Source organism: Mustela putorius, unplaced genomic scaffold (assembly GCF_011764305.1).
Source record: "Mustela putorius furo isolate JIRA1106 unplaced genomic scaffold, ASM1176430v1.1 tig00000997_pilon_pilon_pilon, whole genome shotgun sequence".
Lineage (NCBI taxonomy): Eukaryota > Metazoa > Chordata > Mammalia > Carnivora > Mustelidae > Mustela > Mustela putorius.
This window is the reverse complement of record NW_025421527.1, coordinates 5355217-5377904: the sequence shown is the minus strand read 5'-3', so window position 1 is coordinate 5377904 and position 22688 is coordinate 5355217. Positions and strand designations below refer to the sequence as shown.

At 62.9% G+C, this 22688-nt stretch overlaps 1 protein-coding gene across 1 annotated transcript; it reads left to right on the top strand.

The window, feature by feature from the left end:
* EFNA3 (ephrin A3) lies at window positions 1–8895 on the top strand. The gene is made up of 5 exons (XM_045086828.1): window positions 1–201; window positions 6078–6391; window positions 7263–7328; window positions 7510–7587; window positions 7837–8895. Exons 1-5 carry the CDS (start codon window positions 74–76, stop codon window positions 7965–7967), a joined length of 717 nt encoding a protein of 238 aa, XP_044942763.1. The 5' UTR covers window positions 1–73; the 3' UTR covers window positions 7968–8895.
* Window positions 8896–22688: the final 13793 nt, after the last annotated feature.

Here is a 22688-nt window from a genome sequence, read left to right as displayed (position 1 = left end):
CAGGGAGCTGGGAGGCGAGAAGCCGGGAGCGCGGGGCTCAGTCGGGGGGGCGGCGGCGGCGGCGGCTCCGGGGATGGCGGCGGCTCCGCTGCTGCTGCTGCTGCTGCTCGTGCCCGTGCCGCTGCTGCCGCTGCTGGCCCAGGGGCCCGGGGGGGCGCTGGGAAACCGGCATGCGGTATACTGGAACAGCTCCAACCAGCAGTGAGTCGGGGCCCGGGGAGCCCAGAGCGTCCCGCGTCTGCGAGGGGGGGAGCCGGTGGGCCCGGGAAGTCCTGAGGGCACCGGGGGTGGGGGTCCTGGGAGGCACGGCTGGGGGCTGGGAACGAGGAAGAGGGGCACACTCTGTGGGCGGCTGTGAAACTCGCGGGGGGGTGGTCTGAAAGGGGCTGTTGAGGTCTCGGAAGGAGGACTTGGGCCGTGCGGAGGAGGCTGCTCGGGGACACCGCACGCCGCCTTGCCCTCTCTCCGCGCCCGCCGCTGGCCGAGCGCCCCTCCACAGTCCCCCATCTTCGCCCCCTTCAGCCGTGCTGGGCCATCGCACGGGGGGGGGGGCGGCCAGGGATGACCTGTTTTCAGCGCTGAGGCTTTCGAGGGGTTCTGTCTAGGACTCCCGCTTTTAAAAGTGGGGTCCGGGGCAGGGCAGGGAGTCCGGCCCGGCGCCTCCTCAGAACGTAGCCGAATGGCCTGCCCTGGTTGTGGGGAAACGCCAGGCGCGGGTGAGCCGGGGCTGGGTCGCCGCGGCTGGGGTCCTGGAGGCGCTGCTAGGCGGGGATGGGAACGTGGGCCACCGGCGAACCGGAGAGAGGCAGGCAGATGTCGGCGTGTCACACACGCACACACACGCCCGGCCTGGGGACGGCGTGTGGCTCCAAGTGTGAGCGGGCGTGCGCGGCTGTCAGTGTGCGTGTGTGTCTGAGTGTGTGATTTGTGTGTCTGCGTCGGCGATCGTCTGGGGGTGGGAGCGGGCGGCGGGGCGGGGAGGGGGCTGCGGTCGCTGTCCGCGTGGCCGGCCGCGTCTGGGCTGGGGTGGCTGCCGGCGCCGCCGCGGTCTGGGCGGGTGTCAGGGCGGCCGTGTGGTTTCCCGGGGTGTGTGGCGCGGCGGCTGGGTGCCGGCTGCGGGGCCGGGTCCTCAATCTGCTCAGTCCTCGCTGCCCTTGTCTTCTCCCCGCCGTGCCTCCGTGTGTGTCTGTGTGTTGGGGGCATCCCTAGGGACGCGGGGGTCACTGTCACACCTGCCCAGGCGGCGGCGGCGGCGGCACTGCCTCTGGCTCCCCACCCTGGGGGGCGACTCGGGAGCAACTGGAGAGGCCCCAGGGGAGGGGGCCGGGAGGGCCGGGCGGCCGCGACCCCCAGCCTCCCGGGGGAGGGGCTGCCGCTCGCCGCTCCGCTCTTTGTTGTTTGGGGCTCCGCGCCTCCCCCTCTCTCCCTGCTCGCGCCTGAGTGTCAGACTGGGGGTGGGGATGAGCCAACGACGCCCCCCTCTCGCTTCCCATGGAAACCTCGGGGGTGGGGATGAGGCCCCTCCCCCCACCCCGGGAGCGGGACTCGAAGAACTCCGGGGGGTGCTGGGGGCTGACTCCCCGTTCTATCTAGCTCGTCCCCCTCCCCCAGACTCACACGTCCGCCTCCCCCCTCCCCGCTAGAGTCTGGCGGGGAGTGGAGAGTACGCAGGTGAGGGGTCCCAGGTTCCCACCACCCTCTGGGCAACCCCGCGTTCTTAGGGGACGCCGGAGCCGGGGGTATGCGGGAACGGCCTGAGGGTGGGGGGGATGTTGTTGATCAGGTTCCCCTCCCCCGCATACACCTGGGCTCAGGTGAAAGCCCTGGGAGGGGGTGGCGGAGCCCGGTTCCGGGAGCCTCCTTTCTGTCTTCCCCGCTCCCCCGCAGGTCTGGACCGGCAGAGGTGGGAGGGGGCGCGCACCCGGCTGGGAGGACGCCGCCGCCCCCGCCTCGCTTCCTCGGCCTTTGTTGCCGCTGCGCCCGGGCTCCCCGGCTCCCTCACTGCGGCAGCCGCGGCCCCATAAATCGTGAGAGCGACGTGCTCCGGAGCCGGGAGTGGAGAGGGCCAGGGAGCTGGGGGCGGGGCCGGGCCGAGCCACAGGCTCCCGCGCCCCCTCCCCCCGTCACGTGAGCCGGGCGCCGGGCTCCCACCCCCTGTCACGTGCTGAGGGTCTCTGCCCCTTGGGGTCACGTGGAGAGGGTCTTGCGACCCCGCCTCCCGGGGTCACGTGGGAGGGTGCTGGTGGGACACGTGCAGAGGCCTCCTTTGACAGACCTGGGGGCAGTGCCCCGCACAGTGGTCGTGATCTCGCCCCGCGTCCCCCCCCCCCACTCGGGCCCTCCGTCTGATCCGCTGTAATTGGAGAGACCAGTTCCCAACCTGGCCGGACTAGGGATGGGGGGTACCATCCTGGAGGAAAGGAGGAAAATGGGAGGTCGACGGAGGGGTCCCCTGAGCCCGGAATTGAATTGGGGGTGGGGCTGGGAGGACCGGCTGATGGCCACACGCATGCCCCCCGGCCCTGTGCTTCCTTGCTTTGCAGAAGGGAGCAAGGCGCTGTTATTCACCCCTAACTCGGGGAGCGTCGGCGGCATCTTCTCCAGCCGGCTCCCTACCTCTGTCTCTCGGAGACGTTTCTGCGGCTGGTCTCGCTCTTTCACGCGTTCATTCAGCAAAGGTTTATTGAGGCTGTACTAGGTCCCGCTGGTCTTTCCCTGCGCGCGTCCTCCCAGCCGCCGAGGCTCTGCCCGCACCCCCTTGCCCGCCCCCGACAGCCGGCTCGGCTCCGCTGTCTGGGGGCCCCCGCGCTCGGCCCCCTCCTCTCTCCCTCTCTCCCCGCCTCCCTCCGTTCCCATTCCGGTCCTCTCTCTCTCCGATTCGGGGCCCCCCTCTTTCGCTGTCTCGCCCTGTCCCCTCTCGGGGACCCGGGTCTGGTAGCCTCCCCTCTGGCCGCGCGCGCCTGCTCTCACTCCGCTCGTGGCTCGCTCTCGGCGGGTCTCTCGCTCCTCGCCGCCGCTGCAGATCAATAAACCTCCGCCGCCGCCCGCCGCTGTCGCAGGGAGGGGGCGGGGACGTGGGGCGCGCTGCCTCTCCCCCACGCGACGCCGGCGGGAGAAGCCCGGGCCCGGGCCGGGGCCGGCGAGACCCAGCGGGGCGGGGCGCCGGGAGCGCCCCGAGAGGTGCGGGGGTGTCCGCGTGCACGCGCCGCTCCGCGAACGTTCCCGCCACCCACCCACCGCCAGCCGGGCGCGCGGGCCCCACGCCGCGCGCACGAGGTCCGGCCTCGCCTGCTGGAGCGAGCGGCGCGCCGCCTCGGGGCCGCGCGCCAGAGGGGAGGGAGCCCGGGTCGGTGTCTTGCCTTCGCTCCTCCGCATCCCGGCTTCTAGGGGTGGGGGCAGGGATTAAGCAAGTTCGGGGCCCCTCGGGATGCCTTCTCTACTCCCTGGTCTTGTTAGGCACCCTGTTTACCTGCCCCTAATTGCCCCGCGGGGAGAGGTTTGCTCCTTCCCTGCTCCCCCGCCGCCCACCCCCCCAGGCGCAAGCCGGCGGGGCACTGAAGGAGTGACGGAGAAGGGTCGGAATGCGCCCCGGAGGCGGTGAGAGCCCAAGAGACGAAATAACGGGGTGAGGGTGCACCCCCTCCTGGTGGGGTGTGTCAACACTTGCCTTTCTGCGAGAGACGTGGAGGCCAGGAGAGGAGGAAGAATAGAGAACCGTTCGGAGGGGCAGGCACACCCCAGCCCCCAGGTGCCTCCCACACCCCCCCCCGCAGATCGGGAGCTGCAGCCCTAGAGGGGGAGTGAGCCACAGGCCATTGCGTGGCCTAGTGGCACTGCTGGTTCGGGGAGGATGACAGATTCATTGACAGTGCCCGAGCCTAGGAGACACCTCACTGGGGTCTCCCAGGAGTTGTGACTGGGGACACCCAGTGCCCCTGCCCGCCAGACTCCAGTTGCCCACAGCCATGCCACAAGCCGTACTTCCTCCCACCCGCCCAGCTTGGGGGGCATTTCAGGGACTCCTCCTGCCACCCAGCCCAGGGAGAGGTAGAAGATGGCTTCTCTTCACTGGGGCTCACCCACAGGCCTCTCTGTAAGGCCAGTCTCCGCCCTGTCGAGGAAACTGAGGTCACCTGTCCCAGTGACCCTGGCTTTGGTTTACTCCTTCCTGGGATAGGCTGTGTTCTAGGGGGAGATGGGCAGGGTCCCAGGGAAGGGTCCTTTCACAGCAGGGCTGGAAACCTAGGTGAGGCTCAAGGACAGAAGTCCCAGGGTGGCTGGGCTGCGGCTTTGGGCCCAGCCCCCTATCACTGGTGGTCCCCTCCTCAAAGCCTATGGGGGAGGAACAGTAGACTTGGAAGCTGGGGATAGAGAGGCAAACCCAGGTGGCGCCAGGAACTCGGCCTGGTCTAACCCGTTTTCCTGCTCCCAGTGCCCCAGGCCGAGACTCCTGCCCACCTGAGTGCCAGGGCCAGGGAGGGGCCTAAGTGACCCATCACTCCCGTGGGAACCAGGTGGGACTGGTGGCATTCCTGATGACTCAAGAAGGCTGTGCCCATTCCCACTGAGGTGCCCAGGCACCAGCTCTCATCTCTCTGCTCCCTGCCAGGCTTGGAAGGGAGCGCTTGGGGAGGGGGTGGCACAGGCCAGGCCCAGCAAGTCTGGTTGGGTGGGGAGGGACCCTCAAAGCTCCGCCCGATTCAGAGGCCTCAAGCTTGTTTCTCTAATGGATCTAATGACTATTTGTGGAACTGGGAGGTGCTTGGTGACCGGAGGAGCCAGTCCCTCCCCTCAGGGAGTTCCCAGGACTGAGAGACCCCTGTGGTATGACAGGCTGCCAAGTGCTCCGGGCCCTCTGTGTCCACCATGTTCTCCTCTCCCTGGAGGGATGTGTGGATTCCTACCCTAAAGAAATTTGGGGAAACTTCCCCCTACTTCTCTTGAGTTTCTTTCTCCACTCGGATGTTTTTCCCATCCCCGCACCCCCACCCAGGGCATTAAGACCAACACTTTGATGACGGCTGGCAAGGCAGGTGGGGATTAGGTGGGACCCAGCGTCTGCTCCTGTGTCCCCATAGAAGAATCAAGGAAGTAGGGGGCTCAGCCATCTTGCCCGGGCACTCTGCCCACTTCTCCGCCGAGCACCACTCAGGGCCAGTGGTTGAGGAGGACGGTGTGGGGAGATGGAAGTTTGGGCCGGTGGGCATGCTACCGCTGGGGCTTGCTGTTGAGCCCCTGCTCCCAGCTCTGTTGTCTCAGTTACTGGGGACCTTGATTGCCAGGAATAGCGCAGAGAGGGCATGTGCGCCTCGCGTGTGTGTGTGTGTGTGTGTGTGTGTGTGTGTGTGTCTGGGGGGGCGCAGGGGTGGGGAGGGTGGGCGCAGGAAGAGAGCTTGAGATGTCTGAGGTCAACCAGTCCTGCGTGCGAGTCCAACACACAGGCAGCCTGGCTCCCCCAGGTGTGTGCCTCCCGCGCGGACGGTGCGCGTGTCTGTGTGCGCGCCACGGCACTTAGGCGTGGATATGCGCGAAGCGTCCACACCTGCGTCTGTGAGGTCAGGTCCTGGCCGACTGGCCTCGGGGGTGCGCTGGCCACGGCAGGGAAGCATGCGGGAGAGGTGCGCATCTCTGGGAAGGGATCCCTCCCACTCCCCCCTTCCCTTCCAGTCCCCGACCACTCCCCCCCCCCCGCAGTGGAGGATTGTGGGGGATGGGCGGAGGAAATCCGGGCCGGGGTCTGGGAGTCGCTGGGGCCTGCGCCGTTTCTGTGGCAACCAAAGCGCACGTCCCCCCTTCGCTGTTGGAGGCAGGCCGGGCTTCCCTGCGCCGTTGCTGCCCTCTGGCGGCCGCCGGGAGGAGGACAGCACGAGGCGTGGGCGTGGGCAGCTGCCGTGGGCCTGGTGGCGCTAGGGCCTTGGGGACGGGGACGGGGACGGGGACAGGCGCTGGGAAGAGAGGCGGCTCCGGAGAAACGCCGAGAGGCTGCGAAGGCCCGAGGGAAGCTGTGCCGAGCGGCGGCGTGGGACGGGGGTTGGCGTGGGGTTTCTTCGCTCTGACCCGCTTCCTCTCCCCCGCAGCCTGCGGCGAGAGGGCTACACGGTGCAGGTGAACGTGAACGATTATCTGGATATTTACTGCCCCCACTACAACAGCTCGGGGGTGGGCCCCGGGGCGGGCCCGGGCCCCGGGGGCGGGGCGGAGCAGTACGTGCTGTACATGGTGAGCCGCGCCGGCTACCGCACCTGCAACGCCAGCCAAGGCTTCAAGCGCTGGGAGTGCAACCGCCCGCACGCCCCGCACAGCCCCATCAAGTTCTCGGAGAAGTTCCAGCGCTACAGCGCCTTCTCGCTGGGCTACGAGTTCCACGCCGGCCAGGAGTACTACTACATCTGTGAGTGACGGCCGGGGCGGGTCCGGGGGCGGGTCCGGGTCCGGGGGCGGGTCCGGCGGGTGTCGGGGTGGGCCGGGGCGGGGCCTAAAGAGGGCCTGGGAGACGGCCAGGGGCGGAGCCTAGGGAGCGGCCGAGGGGTGGGACAAAGGGCGGAGCCTAGAGAGCGGACCAGGGAGACGACCAAGGGGTGGAGTCCGGGGGAGGGGCGTAAGGAAAGGGTCTGGGAGATGCCCAGGGGGTGGGGCCCCGGGGCCGGGGGCTCGGGGAGCTTGCGGCGCCGGGCTGGGCTGGGCAGGGCGGGGAAAAAGTGCGTGAGGGCCTTGGGATGAGGTCCCCAGGGGCCAGGTATGTAGGGGTGTGGGCCTGACGGCGAGTGTCAGTCCGGCCGGGGGTGGGGGGGCGGTCGGCAGGGCCCGGGATTAGGGGGGTGGGCCTGGGCCTGACGGCGAGTGTCAGGGATTTGGGGCGGTGGGGTGGCCTAAAGGCGAGAGTCAGCGTCTGGCCAGGGCGTGGGGTCCGCAGGGGCCGGGGCGGGCCACGTGGCTGCCACGTGGTCCGCGTCGCGGGGCGCGAGACACCCCGGGACGCCGCGTGGGGCGGGCGGGCTGCAGGCTGCGGCTCCTGCGGCGTCTGAGACGCGGGGAGGGTTGGGGGCGGCCCGAAGTTTGGGTCGCGGGGTCACCGCGTCCCCGAGGGACGTCGCAGGACTGAGACCTCAGGGCCGGGGCTTCTCGAGGGCTGGGACCGCGGGGGCTGCCCGGGCCGGCGGCGTAGCCACGCGACTCGCGTCCGCGGGCCCGGGAGCCGGGCAGGGGGCGGCGCGGAGGGGCGGGACGCGGCGGACGCAGCTGAGGCCCCGTCTCGCCCGCAGCCACGCCCGCGCACGGCCCGCACTGGAAGTGCCTGAGGATGAAGGTGTTCGTCTGCTGCGCCGCCAGTGAGTGCCGCCGCCGGCCGCCAGCGCGCCCTCGCCTCCCGCTTCGGGGCTCCCGGGCTCCCGGGGGCGGGGCGGGGGGCCCCCCCGAGCGGGGACTCGCTCCCCAGCTGTAGCGGCGGGGTGGGGGGGGTCCTGGCCCTGACGCTCCCCTCCTCTCTCCCACCCGCACCGCGCCCCGCAGCACCGCACTCCGGGCAGAAGCCGGCCCCCACCCTCCCCCCGTTCACCATGGGCCCCCATGTGAGGATCAACGTGCTGGGTGAGTCTGCGCAGCGCCCTCTGGGGGCCGCTGCTGGGACCGCAGCCCCGTGCCTGCACGCCCCGCATGCCTTCCCGGGGCGCAGCCCGCCCGCTCGCCCCGCCCGCTCGCCCCGCCCGGCCCCGTGGGTGGCCACGTCCCGGCTCCGCCCCGCCGCCGCCGCCGCCGCCGCCGCCGCCGCCGCCGCCGCGTGCCCCGCCCGCGCGCGCAGCCCGGCCCTCACCGCGCTCTCTGTCCGTCTGCCCACAGAAGACTTTGAGGGAGAGAGTCCGCAGGTGCCCAAGCTTGAGAAGAGCATCAGCGGGACCAGCCCCAAGCGGGAGCACCTGCCCCTGGCGGTGGGCATCGCCTTCTTCCTCATGACGCTCTTGGCTTCCTAGCTCTGCCCCCTCCCTTGGCGGGGACACGCGGGGCTGGGGAAGGGCAGGGAGACTTGGGCCTCTCCCAGGGAAGCCTCGCTGTGGGGCCTCGACCCCTCCTCCGATGGCTGGCAGTGCGGTCTGCGCCACACATCTGGGCCCGCCCCCTCTGCCCCCTCTCTCCCCACGTAGGGCCCTGTAGTGGACCAGACGCAGGGACAGCCACGGGTCCCGAGTGGCCTTGTGGCTCTGGTACCTTTCTCCGACCCCTGGTACCCTCCCCTGTTGTCACCACCAGAGACAAATTTGCCCCAGAGAGAGCAGACCCCAGCGTGGGAGGCACCCCCCGTCATTCTCTTCTAGGGGCGGAACACAGGGAGGGGACTAGATGGGCGAGGGGGTGGCCCACTGCCCCGCTCCCCTGTTTACAGCAATAAGCACGTCCTCCTCCTCCCACTCCCGCGCCCAGGACTGGGGTTTGGATTGAATCCAAGTTTACAAGTAGACACCCCTGGGGGGGGGGGGCGGTGGACAAGGGTGACACGGGGTGGGCACCGGGGTTCCAGCAGGCATGTACAGACGCTATATCTCTATATATAATGTACAGACGGACAGACTCCCTCCCCCTCCTTAACTCCCTGACCTTCCTGGACGTCTCCTTCCAGCTTCAGACCCCTTCCCCACCAGGCTAGGCCCCCACAGGGGGACCCCCTGGCCCCTCTTGTGTCTTCTGTGAAGACAAGACCTATGCAACGCACAGACACTTTTGGAGACCGTGTGACAACAACGCCCCCTCCCGTCCAGCCCTGAGCCGGGACCCAAACCCCATGACCTTGCCCTGCCCGCCCTCTGTGGCCCTACCCATCCTCCGGGCCTTTTTCAAGTGCTTTGGCTGTGACTTTCATACTCTGCTCTTAGTCTAAAAAAAATAAACTGGAGATAAAAATAACGAACTGTGTGTCATTTCAGGGACCATCGCCCGACTGGACTCTGGTTAAACCCACAGGTCAGGGGGGCAGGGGTGGTGGGGTCGGACTCGGGGGCCAGAGGATGGAGCGAGTAACTTCCTCTGTGGCCCGGTCTCCCTTAGGAGGCAGCTCTGAGTGCAGGGAGGCCCCGGGGCTAGAGCCCGGCCTGGCTGCCTTTGGGCAAATCACTGACCCTCCGAGAGACCCACATTTCTCCGCAGAAACTTGAGTTGGACCCCATGTCTCTCAGGGCCGCCCTAAGTGTGGGCCAGCGGGGGCGCTCACCTCCGGACAGCTTCCCCTTGCTTCCCGTCCACTCCGCACTCGGGGTCTTGATCCGGGTCTGCAGGCTTCAGGGAGGCTGCGAACCCAGACAGGGAAAAAGATCACATCGTTGTTTCCACTCGTAACCGGAACGAAGCATTCTCTTCTGCACTTGGGCGACCAGCCAAAACAGTTAGCAGGGGACCCGTGTCTCTGTCACCAGCAGAAACCACCGCCGCTTTCCGGCTGCATTACAGTTTTTGAAGCTCAAACCACCATTTGTTCCCGTCACTACTTTGGATGGACCCTCATTGTTAGACCGTCCCGGTTTTTAATGTTTAGTCCAGAAGCATCTATGTTACTAGACCAAAAAATGGAAATGTTTTACTAACTGTGTTTCCATGTAGTTGATTTCCTTTATAATCCTTGGTAATTTTGTTTTATTCGTTTAAACCCTCAAGGCCCAAGGGCTGAGAGTGTGCTGGCACGGGGCGGGAGGGGGTGCTCACCTGACTCCAGCACCCTGTGCCTGTCAGGAAAGGAGAGGAGGCAGAAGGCACCAGACGGCAGGGGAACAGCCACGCAGCCCCTCCGGGCTGGGTGAGGTCAGGGTTGTGCAGGCGCCGTTGTGGGGGTGGGCAGGGGGTGACCACAGGTGCCAAAACCTGCCAGGGAGGACGTGCCTTATTGTCAAGCTGTGCACCCTTGGGAGTCTATCCCAGCTGGGTTCTCTAGCTGCGTGGGCAGCCTGGGTCCCAGCTGAGGCCCCTCCTCGCCCCTGTGGCTCCTGCTGGCCGCATCCTAAGAGCGAGCCCCCACATTGGGGAGTCTGCTTCTCCCTGGGCCTCGGCCCCTCTCCCACACTCATGTTCTCCCCCCCCCATAAATATCTTTTAAAGATTTTATTTATTTATTTATTTATTTGACAGAGACCACAGGTAGGCAGAGAGCCCCTGATGGGCAGACGGGCTGGGGCCTGGAGCGTGCACAGACTTAGGGCTGGGGCTTTGGGGTGGCGACAACCCAGCCTCTCCTGAGCGGACAGTAAGGGCAGCCCAGGTGCAGGGGGTGGCAGAGAGAGGAGGTGGCCCCACCCGCTCCCCACCCCTGCCTGCAGTCCTGTTACCTCTGCGCCCTCCCCAGTAGTCCAAATGTCTTGCTCAGTCCCAGGTCCCATATTCTTTTTTTTTTTTTTAAAGATTTTATTTATTTATTTGACACAGAGAAATCACAAGCAGGCAGAGAGGCAGGCAGAGAGAGGGGAGGAAACAGGCTCCCTGCCGAGCAGAGAGCCCGATGCGGGGCTCGATCCCAGGACCCCAAGATCAGGACCCGAGGTGAGGTGAAGGCAGAGGCTTAACTCACTGAGCCACCCAGGTGCCCCAAATAAGTATTTTTTGGTAAAGATTTCATTTATCTATTAGAGAGAGAGCGAGCAGACACAAGCAGAGGGAGGAGGAGAGGGAGAGGGAGAAGCAAGCTCTCTGCTGAGTAGCGAGCCCACTGGGGGGGGTTCCGTCCCAGGACCCCAGGATCATGACCCAAGTTGAAGGCAAATGCCGAACCAAGTGAGCCACCCAGGAGACCCAGTAAATAAAATCTTAAGAGAAAAAAACAAACAAACACAAAAAACAGCAATCCAGACAGGGGGCCAGGCACGGGGGGGTGGGACCTCGAGCAAGCCGCCCCCCATTCACTGACCCCCACAGTGTGCCAGGCACCGCACCCCGTGCTTGCCAGCGCTGGGAGCACCGCGCCCTTGGAAGGCTCACTGTCCCTGAAGCCCAGAGGGGAAGCCTGAGGGTCTAAGAGGCCACTTCCCCAGGTTAGGGTCCTGGGGCTGGCACATGGGACAGGGCCTGGCAAGTGACTGTCACCGCACTCCACTCTGCCCATTGGCAGCTCTACTGCCACATGCGACAGCTTGGCACATGTCGTAATGGCTTCCTGCCACCCTTCCGCCAAAGTCACGTGGAGTCTGTGCAGAAAGACATCAAAGGACCCCCAATCTGGATTGAGGGAGCCAGTCTGAACCACACATTCTAAGGGCAGGAAAACTAGGGGCACCTGGCCGGCTCAGTGAGAGGAGCACGTGACTCCTGATTTCGGGGTGGTGAGTTCGAGCCCCACGCTGGGTTTAGAGAGGACTTAAATAAACTAAGGAAAGAAAAAAAACAGGACAGGGAAATCAAAGTCCAGAGGGGCAAGTGAGTCGCCCAGCCATGCGGACAAGGGGGCACGGCAGAACGGCCCTAGGACTCAGGTGTCCTGGGCTCCTGTCCCTCCACCGTGCTGCCAGGTCCCCGAGGAGACTGAGAGCTGCTTGGGGATCCAAGGCTGATACTTGAAACCCTTTAAACCACCCCAAGCAGGGGCTAAAGAGAAAGGACTATCTGCGCTTTAGCTAGGGCTGGACCCCGGGGGGCCTGTGGGGCCCTCCCCTTGGGCAAGCCTCCTCTGTCTTAGATGGACAGACACCAGTGACCCTGAGCCTACCTGGCACAAGGTCCCTGCCTTGTGGCATCAAAGTGGACTGGGCCCGGGGGGGTCCTGGCCAAGGCAATGGTGAGGTGACACCGGGGCCAGGAGGGGCGGAAGGGGACAAACCATCCATGCTCAACACCTACCGACGGGTGGGACAGGGGGAACAGGACAGGACAGCACAGGACAGAATGTGGGGGCTCAGTGGGTTAAGCCTCTGCCTTCGGCTCAGGTCATGGTCTCAGGATCCTGGGATCGAGCCCCGCATCGGGCTCTCTGCTCGGCGGGGAGCCGCCTCCCCCGCAAAAGCCTGCCTCTCTGCCTACTTGTGATCTCTGTGTCCAATAAATAAATAAAATCCTTAAATTAAGAAAAAAGAATATGGGATCTGGGACTGAGCAAGGCATTTGGGCTACTGGGGAGGGGGCAGAGGTAACGGGAGCCCTGGAGGGGGGCAGGGAGTGGGTGGGGCCACCTCCTCTCTCTGCCACCCTCCGACACCTGGGCTGCCCTTACTGTCCGCTCAGGGGAGGCTGGGCCGTCACCACCCAAAGCCCCAGCCCATCTGCCCATCAGGGGCCCCTGGGCCCTTGTCTGTGTCCCCCCGGGGCCTCAACAGGGGCCATAGCAAAACACAGGCAGGAATTCTGAGCGCTGTCCCAGGGGCTCCTGAGGACACAGCTAGTTGCAGGAGCCGACAAGGACTTGGGTGGGCGGGGGTGAGATTCGGAGCAGCCGCGCCCTCTGCCCCTGGGCACCCGTCACCCTAACCCAGCTGTGCAGAGGGAAGAGGGGCAGGACCATTTGCAAGGGTGGGTGTTGACCCTTGAGGGGCGCAGGGAGCTTCACCGAGGGCTGATCAGGGCTCAGCCCTACCTTCCCTACCTTTGTGCTCTGGCCTAGGGCAGAAGGAGCGAGGCCCCGGCCCACGTGGCATCCTAGGGCTTCTCCAGCCCCTTCCAGCCACCTCTCCTTCCCTCCCATGTTAGCGGCTAGGGCCTCGGGGATGGGCCTGTCTTGTCTGGCCAGCGCGCTCAGCCCCAAAGCCTCACACGCCTCCCTCACCCTCTCTGTTCTGCTCAGGTGGCAAGCCTGGGGTCAGGGACTGAGCTCGGCTGCAGGGACATCGGCTCGGATGGGAAACATGTGCTGGGAGCGGGGAAGAAGGACCCGAGCTGGGTAGAGGGCATAAGCAGGAAGGGGTGGGGACATACAGGCTGGCGGGCTCAGCCTCGGACAGACTGGGCACAGACTGGGGACAGACTGGGGACCCAGGCAGGCCCAGGGACTGGCATGGAGGTGCTGGGGTCAGGCCAGCCAGGGCAACAAGAGCAGCGTCAGGCAGAAACCCAAGGACCAGCCGGGGACCGGACCCTGGGGAGGTCTAGCTTCCTGTGGCTGGGCCCTGGGTGGGACAGATACGGCCCCTCCCCCAGAAGGTCAGCACCCAGCTCTTGGCTCTCCACACGGCGTCTGGCTGGGGGTGATCCCAGGACTGTCCCCGGCCTGGGCTATAAGAGGGGGAATGAGCCAGCCCAGGGACCCGAGCGAGGCTTCAGTGGCCTGGGGCCCCCCAAGCTGCTCCTGAGGGCTGGTGTTAGCCCGGGGATGCCTGGGCCTTACCCTCATGCCGCACCCACTTTTGCTCCCTTCAGTCCACACCTGCTCGTCTTCTTCACAACCTTGCGACCCACACGTCCATCACACTCACCGCTCTGGGAAGGGGGCTGGGGCGAGCGACCATGAAGGGCCTGAGAGCGGAAGGCAGGGGCTTTGTTGACACAGCTGAAGTGGAAGGGGCCTCCCTGGGCCCCTCCGCCATGCGCCAAGCAGGAGCGCTGATACACACCCCTTCACGCTTGTGCGCACACTTGGGCGTGCGTGCGGGACACGCTCCAGAGCCACGCTGACGCTGGCAAACACAAGCCACACGCGGGCTCCAGGAGCCACACTCATATCCAGGGTCACACAGCGGGATGCACTTGAGGGCTGGCGTCCAACCGCAACCGACCAGCCAAACAGGGTTCAGTGCCCGGCAGAGCTCAGGCCAAACCCACGGGACAAAGTCTGGAGTCTGGGAAAAACCAGGGAAGGGAGGAGGCCGGCTTCACACCCTCTGGAAACCTACACGTAGACACAAACACGAGCCCTGGAGCCCTGAGGATCTGCACACGTCCGCGCGCATACACGGCGAGACTCAGACCCAGACCCCCCACAGCCCCTCCCGGGAGCCCCCAGCTTCCCCCCACACCCATCCCACGCTGGTGAGGGAGGGGACAGTAACAAAGAGAGGCGAGCTTGGGACCAGAGAAACCCCTGTCGCCACAGGGCAGACTCACGTGCACACTTGGGTGCACATGCAGACACCAGACCCCGAACCTGGGGGACAGACCCAGGGAGAGACCGGCAGATCCTGCCTCATCCCCTCTGGGGCCACATCTGGGCGCAAGCACTGCCCGCTCTGGACACAGGCCCCTCCTCTCCGGCCCAGCTCTGGGCTCGCCCCACCACCCCCCGCCCAGCTCTGGGCCTGGAGGATGGTCCTCCTCTGGTCCCGAGGCCTGCAGTCTGGGCGCCCTTCCTGGCCTCCGAGTACCTGGTCTGGCCGCGAGAAAGGGGCGCCCGGTGAGCCGCTAGAAAAGCCCTTAAAACCGGCCGTGGGGGCCTTCTTCCCTCCCGAGGGCTGCTCCGCGCCCAGGAAGGAAGGGCCGGTTGGCTGGGCGCGCGGGCAGGGCTGGGAGGCAAGGCCTCGGGAGAGAAGAGGGGCCCGACGGCGGGCCGGGCCGCGGGGAGGGAAGGGGCCGGCGGAGCGGCGCGCGGACGACGGGCAGAGGCCGGCGTGTCCGCGGCCCGGGAAGAGCGCGCGCAGCCACAGACGACCGGCTCCACGCAGGGCGCCTTTCGCGCGCACCCTCGCCAGCGCGCGTCTGCGGTGCCCTCGCCGCCCCGGCAAGCCTGCGGGCACTGCGCGCGGGGGGGGGGGGGGGGGCGGGGGGGGGGGGCGCGGGGGCGGGTGGGCGCGGGGGGGCGGGTGCGCGCGGGGGTGCGCGCGGGGGCGGGTGCGCGGGGGGCGGCGGGTGCGCGCGGGGGCGGGGGCGCGCGGGGGCGGGGGCGCGCCCGCGGGAGGTCTCTGGCCGCAGCCCGCGCAGGTGGCGGGAAACGCCGTCTCAGCAGTGCGGGCCTCCGCGGCCCGTTCTCTCCGCCAGGGGCGCTGAACCCGAGACTTGGGTGCGAAGTGCGCGGCGCTTCCCGTCGGAGGGCGGCAGGGGGGCAGCGCTTCCTCGGCCGCGAACCCTCGGGGGCCCGGGGAGCCCAGCCCCGGCTCCGCCTGCCGCCCCGCCGCCGCCCCAGCTTACCCCTTGGTTAGCTTCGGCCGCGAGGCCTTAGAAACTCTTCCCGGGGTGCCTCTAGGGTCTGCCCCGCTCTGCTTCCCACCCGCCAGCCTCCTGCGTCCCACGGGGTCGGGGGGGGGGGCGCGGTCCACGCCCGCTGTCTTTGCTGGAATCCCTCAGCTGTCACTTAAAGAGAATTTTACTTTATTTTTAAAATTTTATGTATTTGACGGATAGAGACCCAGGGAGAGAGGGAGCACACGCAGGGGGAGCGGGAGCGGGAGAAGCGGGCCTCCTGCCGCGCGGGGAGCCCGATGCGGGGCTGGATTCTCAAGACCCTGAGCTCAGGACCTGAGCCAAACCCAAAAGTCAGACACTTAACCAAATGAGCTCCACTTAAAATAAGGGAAAGGGGGCGCCTGGGTGGCTTGGTCAGTTAAGCGGCTGCCTTCGGCTCAGGTCATGATCCCAGGGTCCTGGGATCGAGTCCCACATCTGGCTCCCTGCTCAGCAGGAGGCCTGCTTCTCCCTCTCCCACTCCCCCTGCTTGTGTTCCCTCTCTCGCTGTGTCCCTCTCTGTCAAATAAATAAATACAATACTTAAGATTTTTTATAAAAAAGTAAGAAAAAAGTCTCTTATATTTAGCCGCATATTTATCGGTGGCTAAGTATCTGGTGCTCTTTGTTCCTTTGTATAGATGGATGTTTCCATCTGGTATCATTTTTCTTCTACTTGAAGAATTTAAATCCTTTCTCATAGTGCAGGCCTGCTGGTGACGGCGTCATTCTGATTGTGACTGTCTGAACTCATCCGTACTTCATCTTCCGCTCTGAGCGATATCTCCCCTGAACTGTAGGTTGACAGTGTTTATCTTTTATTGCAATAAAGTCAGTGTTCCACTGCCTTCTGGATTCTGCTGTTTTTGTTTTGTTTTTATTATTTATAAAGACTTTATTTATAACTAATCTCTAGGGGCACCCAGGGAACTCTGTCCATCGGGCATCTGCCTTCGGGCTAGGGTGCTGGGATCCACATCGGGCTCCCTGCTCAACAAGGCAGTCTGCTTCTCCCTCTCCCCTCTCCCCCTGCTTCTCCCTCTCCCCCTTTCTGTCAAATAAATAAATAAGATCTTAAAAAAGATAACTAATCTCTACACCCAGTGAGGGGCTTGAACTCACAACACCAAGAGCAGGAGTCACAGGCCCATCCGCTGACCCAGCCGGGAGCCTCCGGACGTCCATGGTTTCTGACGAGAAGTTGGCGTCTCCTTTTCCTCTTTATATAACAGGTCGTTTCCTTCCGGCTGCTCTGAAAATTCTCTCCTTATCACTGCTCTGCAGCAGTGCCTAAGGCAGATTAGGACATGTCTTCTTGTGGTTTTCTTCATGTTCCTCGTGCTTAAGGTCTGGGGGCCTTCTTGGATGTATGGGTTTACAGTTCCCATCCAAACTGGAAAGTCTTTCGACCGTTATTTCTTCAAATGTTCTCCTGTCAGCCCTTTCCCCATATTTCTGGGTCTCCACGCACACTCCACAGCTCACTGACTTCTTCCTCCTCCTCTTCCTCCCGCCCCTTCCCCTCTCCCCGCTTTTTCTCCTCCTTCTCCTTCTTATCTTTTCCACTGTTTCCTTTTACATAGCTTCTCTTGCTGTCTTCAAGCTCACCGGTCTTTTCTGCAATGTCTGCTTTTAATTGCATCAACCACACTTTTCACCCCAGACCTCGGGGTGCTTGTCCCCAGAAGTTCAGTTGGGGTGTCATGTGTTTCTTTATCTTCTTGAACATATAGAATATATTTAATGATGACTATTTTATTTTTTTAAGATTTATTTATTTACTTATTTGTTTGTTTGTTTATTTATTCTACAGAGAAGGAGAGAGCACAAGCCAGGGGAGCGGCAGGCAGAGGGAGAGGGAGAGGCAGGCTCCCCGCTGAGCAGAGAGCCCAATTCAGGGCTCGATCCCAGGACCCTGAGACCATGACCTGAGCCGAAGGCAGAGGCTTTAACCTACCTAGCTCCCCAGGCGCCCCAAATTTCTAATTTTTAAAAAGACTTATTTATTTATTTATTTATTTATTTATTTATCTGAGAGAGAGAATGTGTGTGAGGGAGAGAGCACGAGATGTGGGAGGGTTAGAGAGAGACGCAGACTCCCCACTGAGCAGGGAGCCCGATGTGGGATTCGATCTCTGGACCCCGGGATCATGACCTGAGCTAAAGACAGCTGCTTAACCAACTGAGCCACCCAGGAGCCCTAGTTTATTTTTAATATAATCTTATTATTTCACGAATCCTCTCTTACCTCTAAAAATATCAGTTACTTGGGTGCCTGGGTGGCTCCGTCAGTTAGAGCACCCAACTCTTGGTCTTGGGGTGGTGAGTTCAAGCCCCACAGTAGCATACAGATTACTTTAAAAAAAAAAAAAAAGAAGAAGAAAAGAAAAGAACTTTAAAAATGATTTTAAAAAAAGATTTTGTTTATTTATTTGACAGAGACAGGGCACAAGCAGGGGTAGCAGCAGAGGGAGAGGGAGAAGCAGGCTTCCTGCTGATCAGGGAGCCCAACACAAGGCTCCCTGGGATCATGACCTGAGCTGAAGGCAGACGCTCCATGGACTGAGCCTCCCAGGCGTCCCAGTTGCCATTTCCTAGGGATTCTTCTACTTCCCACACTATTTCCTTTTCTCCCTTAGTGTGCTGTGATCGCTGCTTCCTCAGGTGCCCGCTGGTCCTTGGCTTCCCTTCATATGTCACCAGGGGGCACAAATACTGATGGGTAAGTGCGGGCAGGACCCGGTTTATGGTCATTCCCAGGAGATGGGCTCCTCGTGGCAGAGATCTGTGTCAGTGCGGTTCACAGAGTCCCAGCTCCTGGAATACCGTTTGGCACATAGTAGGTGCTCAATAAATATTTGCGGGTGGGCGGCAGGAATAAGCAGACAGCTAATGACTTCCTCATCTTTCAGTGTTGACCTTTTCTCTGGGACCAGCCTCTGTGGTGTTTTCTAGAAAAGAGACCTCAGGTCTCATTCCTGAAAGTACAGTCCTGGCTTTCAGGAAACAGGTGGGGAAGGGGCATTTGCTCCTTTCACCTGTTTTGCTTGGTGTTCCCGAGGCTAGAGCCATGCCCTTCCTATGTTTTCCAAATCTTTCCATGTGCCTGGGACTGCTCTCTGCTTCAGGAGCAAAGTCTCTGCCCCCATGGAGCTTACAAACTCCTGGAAGAACCAGACAGAAATAGCAAAGGAACTCTACAAACACACATAGGAGTCAGGCAGTGACAGGTACTATGAGAAAAAATAAAGCAGCAAAGGAGGGTGAAGAGGAACAGGAGTGTGTGTGTGTGTGTGTGTGTGTGTGTGTGTGTGTCAGAGAGAGAGACAGTCCTCAGGAAGATCTCCCCACGGAGATGACATCCGCACCAGCCAAGTCTGTATCTTGGGGAAAGTCTTCCAGCCTGAGGTTTGAGGCAAACTACCCCGCAGCTGGAGAGTGAGGACAAGGGAAAAAAATGGTTTGAGCCCCTGGGGAAGGGAGCCAGGGCCAGACAACAGAGGCCTGGGGAGACCACAGCAAGCCCCTGAATGTCACTGTAGGTGTGACTGGGGCCACTGGCGGGCTCGACCTGGGGAGCCCGGATAAATCTCAAAGTTCCTGGGCACCTGGTGGGCTCAGTTGCTGGTCGTGACTCTTGATAAGGGAGTGCTATCGAGTAGCCCCATGCTGGGTGTAGAGATTATTTAAAACAAGATCTTTTTTTTTTTTTTTTTTAATTTATTTACTTGACAGAGAGAGACGCAGTGAGAGAGGGAACACAAGCAGGGGGAGTGGGAGAGGGAGAAGCGGGCCTCGCATGGGGCAGAAAGCCCGACGCAGGGCTCGATCCCAGGACTCTGAGCCAAAGGCAGACGCTTGCTTAACGACTGAGCCACCCAGGTGCTCCTAAAAATAAAATCTTAAAAAAAAAATGTCTCAGGGCGCCTGGGTGGCTCAGTGGGTTAAGCCTCTGCCTTCGGCTCAGGTCATGATCTCAGGGTCCTGGGATCGAGCCCCGCATCGGGCTCTCTGCTCCACAGGGAGCCTACATCCCCCCTCTCTGCCTGCCTCTCTGCCTACTTGTGATCTCTGTCAAATAAATAAATAAACCTTAAAAAAAAAAAAAAAAAGGTCTCTCTGGGCTGTGTGTACAGAATGGGACCAGGGGTGAGAGCAGAACCAGGAGCCTGCAGGGTAGAGCCGGGGCGGGCTCAGAACCTGCAGGAAGGTAGATCTGACACGATTTGCCGAGGACTGAGGGACTGAGTGACCAGCGAGGGAGAGGACGGCTCCCGTGCTGTTTCCTGTGGGTTTGGGGAATTCAGCCGCGCCATCCCCCAGGTGGGAGGCAGGGTGGAGGCTCAGGGTGGAAGTGAACAGGGCGCTGGCCAGACGTCCTGGTGGACCAGTAAGCCCTACAGGCTAGCTACAAATTCCTCAGCTTAGAGACAGTGTGTACAGCAGGGAGCCTGCTGTGACCTCTCAGTGGCTCAGGGCCTCGGGGCAGGGGGGAGGCCTTCTCTGGGGGGAGGTTTGCAGGCGTGCAGGAAAGGGGGCTTTTCTGCCCTAGGCTGCCCTTTCCCAAGCCCTCCCCGTTTCACCCCTGGGCTACCACCAGCATGGAGGTGCCTCATGCTTCTGAAGGCTGAGAGCGCCCTGCGACCCAGAGCGCCCTCGCCTCGCAGGCACCCACCTTCGAGCCGCTTCTTCTTCCAGCGATGAGCCCCACTCCCCCCTCTAGTGATGTGTTCTCTCCTCTCTCCTGGGGAAGCCACGCTACTATCACACCGCAATTCGCACTAACTGTACTGTGGTTTTGAGAAACAGATATGTACGATTCACCCCTTCTGTTCCCACAAGTCCGAGTGTCTCCGTGGGAAGAGCTGAGGGTCAAAGTCCAACAGCTCGACTGCAAGTCCCAGCTCTCCGGCCTACTGGCCTCCACGGTGGAGGGGAACCCCAGTCCTCAGTTCCTGAACGAAGAGCCTGGTTCTCTCTTCCTCTCCCACCTCCTTCTAAACCCAAGTCCTGGGGCACCTGGGTAGCTCAGTGGGTTAGCTCTGCCTTCAGGTCATGATCCCAGGGTCCTGGGATTGAGCCCCGCATCAGGCTCTCTGCTCAGTGCTCAGTGCTCCCCCCCCCCCCGCCTCTCTGCCTACTTGTGATCTCTCTCTGTCAAATAAATAAATAAAATCTTAAAACAAAACAAAACCAAGTCCCCAGAACACATAGAAATTCAGATGGGGATAAAAGTAGACAAAGGGGGCTAAGAAAAAAAAAAGCAGCTCGCCTCTCAGGGCTGGAGGCCCACCCCATAGCTCAGGCAGACAGACAGCTTGAGACTTCCTGCTGGTCAGTCCCCCTCTGCCCTGGGAACCCATGTGCCCCGTCCAGAGAGCAGTTGTCAAACTTCCCAGCTCAAACCAGGAGGCCACCTGGCCGCCGAGGCCCGGAGCCGCTGTGTCTGCCTGAGGAACAGCCCCGGAGATGACCTATCAGATACCACTGCTTAAGGGCTACAGCTTCCTTCTGGTACTTCCCAAACTCAAACGCTGGGAAGACCAAAGTCCAGGCGGCCCCAGCTTCCTGCCGCGCACCACGTCCACTTGTGTGTCCCACACCCTCTGCCGGGCCGCGTCAGAGAGGACTTTGCTCAGGGTCGAGTTTCACAACACTTCCAACAGCAGTGCCAGAATTATCCACATATTAAAGCAAACAGCGTTTTAGACGTTTCTAGTAGTTTAGAAACTTCACTGTTCTGGTCCCAAAGCCCCAGTCTTTGCCATGTCATCTAGGGCTCAGGAAACGAAACTCAGCCCCAAATCAACCCGATACCCCCCCTTCCGAACATCACTCTTCTTGGGGCGCCTGGGTGCTCCGTCCTGCGGCTCGGGTCGTGATCTCAGGGTCCCGGGATCCGGGCTTGCGGGGGTCCCTGTTCAGCGGAGTGGGGGGCGGGGGGCCGCTTCCCCTCCCCCTCTGCTCCTGCTCGCTCTCTCTCAAACAAATAAGTAAATCTTAGGAAAAGAAGAACATCGCTCTCTTAAAAACGTGGGCAAATGCCACAGTCAGCCGGGCCCTGGCCGAGACTGCCCACGGGGAGCCGCGGCGGCGGTGGCCCGGAGCCTGGTGCTCCCGGCGGCCAGCTGGGGGCACGGACCAGCCCCCGGGTCCCCATGAGGACGCGATTCTCGGGTCCGGGGCTCCTGGGGGTTCGGTGCGGGGCTGTGCACGGCCGCTCCGCCCAGCAGCTCCTCGGGGCCCGGGTCAGTCCGTGCGGAGGCCGACAGGGCCACGGGGGCCGCAGGGCAGAGCCGCCCCCGTCCGCCGCGGAGGACCGCAGTCCCAGCGGACCAGGAACCTTCCCCGTGTCCGAAACGCGGCGGCGGACGGACCCGCACTGAGCGCGTCGTCACTGCTTGTCCGAGGCGCAGTGTCACTGGGTGTGCCCCGAGCTCGTCCGCGAAGTCCTAAGCCTCAGTCGGAGCGGACTGTAGCCTCCCTGCGCGGGCAGGCGCGGGAACGAGGGGGCCTGCCAGGTGGGGTTGGGGGCAAGGCGCACGCGCCCTTTACACCTGCCGCGCACACGCCCTTTACACCTGCCGCGCACGCGCCCTTTACACCTGCCGCGCACGCGCCCTTTACACCTGCCGCGCACACGCCCTTTACACCTGCCGCGCACGCGCCCTTTACACCTGCCACGCATGCGCACTTCAGCTGCCCGGCCTTTTACTAAAATACCGTGAACCCCGGGAAGGCCCTTACTGTTCCTCGCTTCTCGCAGGTGAGAACGCGGAGACTGCAGACCGCGCTGCTCCTTAGCATTCCAGCCCCCAGCCCTCCTGGCTCCTCAGCTCCTGTTTCTTCCCAGGCGCCAGGCCCTCCCCAGGGCAGCGGGGAAGCCGGGGAAAGGGCATGAGGACCGCCGCCCTGTAAAGGTCCGCGCCAGGCCTCCGCCCCAGCTCTGCCCCGGGGCGGCCTCACCACTGCATGCCAGGGAGCTAGCAACTGTCGCTGTTGTCCTTCCGGGGAGCGGAACAAACCTACCGTCCAGATCGCCGCTGCCTTCAACCTCGGCGCCTGACCAGCTGCAGCTCGAGCTCCTGAGAATGTGCCTTCCGCGCTCGGTTTTGGGTTCCACGAGATCCATCCCCCAAAGAATGGTGCTCGGAAGCCAGAACGTTCCATCGTCCCGCCTGGCAGCAGGAGAAGTCCTAAGGAAGACAGACTCACCACGGGTCATCTTGCCCCCCAAGAGTGCTGCCCCTCACCTGAGGAGTTCCTAACAACAGAGTCATTAGAGCACAATGATAGGTACCTTGCAGCGAGGCTTTGGATAATGAAATAAAATTCTGAAGTGTGAGGACCTCCCAGGTTAGGTCTGCACCAGTGCCCTGAGCTGGTGCGGGGGCTGGATTGTCTGCACAGTCGTCCTCTTAGAAAGCCCCTGGTTTAGTCCCACGAAGCCGAGCAGGAGCCCGCTTTGAGCCCAGAGCAGTCGGGGCAGCGCTGACCGCCGGCACTGGGCTCTGGTCCCCAAAGCACGTGCTCCAGGAGCCCACACAAACTCAGACACATTCAGCGGAACTTCGAAAGGGAAGGGACCAAGTAAACTGTAAAATACAGAATGTCGCGGGGCCCCAGAAGAGGGAGGGACA

What these genes read in the sequence shown, in the direction of transcription:
- EFNA3 (XM_045086828.1), top strand. Translation starts at nt 74, where the DNA reads ATGGCGGCGGCTCCGCTGCTGCTGCTGCTGCTGCTCGTGCCCGTGCCG. An exon ending in TGGAACAGCTCCAACCAGCA is followed by an intron (nt 202 to 6,077) that starts GTGAGTCGGGGC and finishes TCTCCCCCGCAG; the next exon opens with CCTGCGGCGAGAGGGCTACA. An exon ending in GTTCGTCTGCTGCGCCGCCA is followed by an intron (nt 7,329 to 7,509) that starts GTGAGTGCCGCC and finishes CGCGCCCCGCAG; the next exon opens with CACCGCACTCCGGGCAGAAG.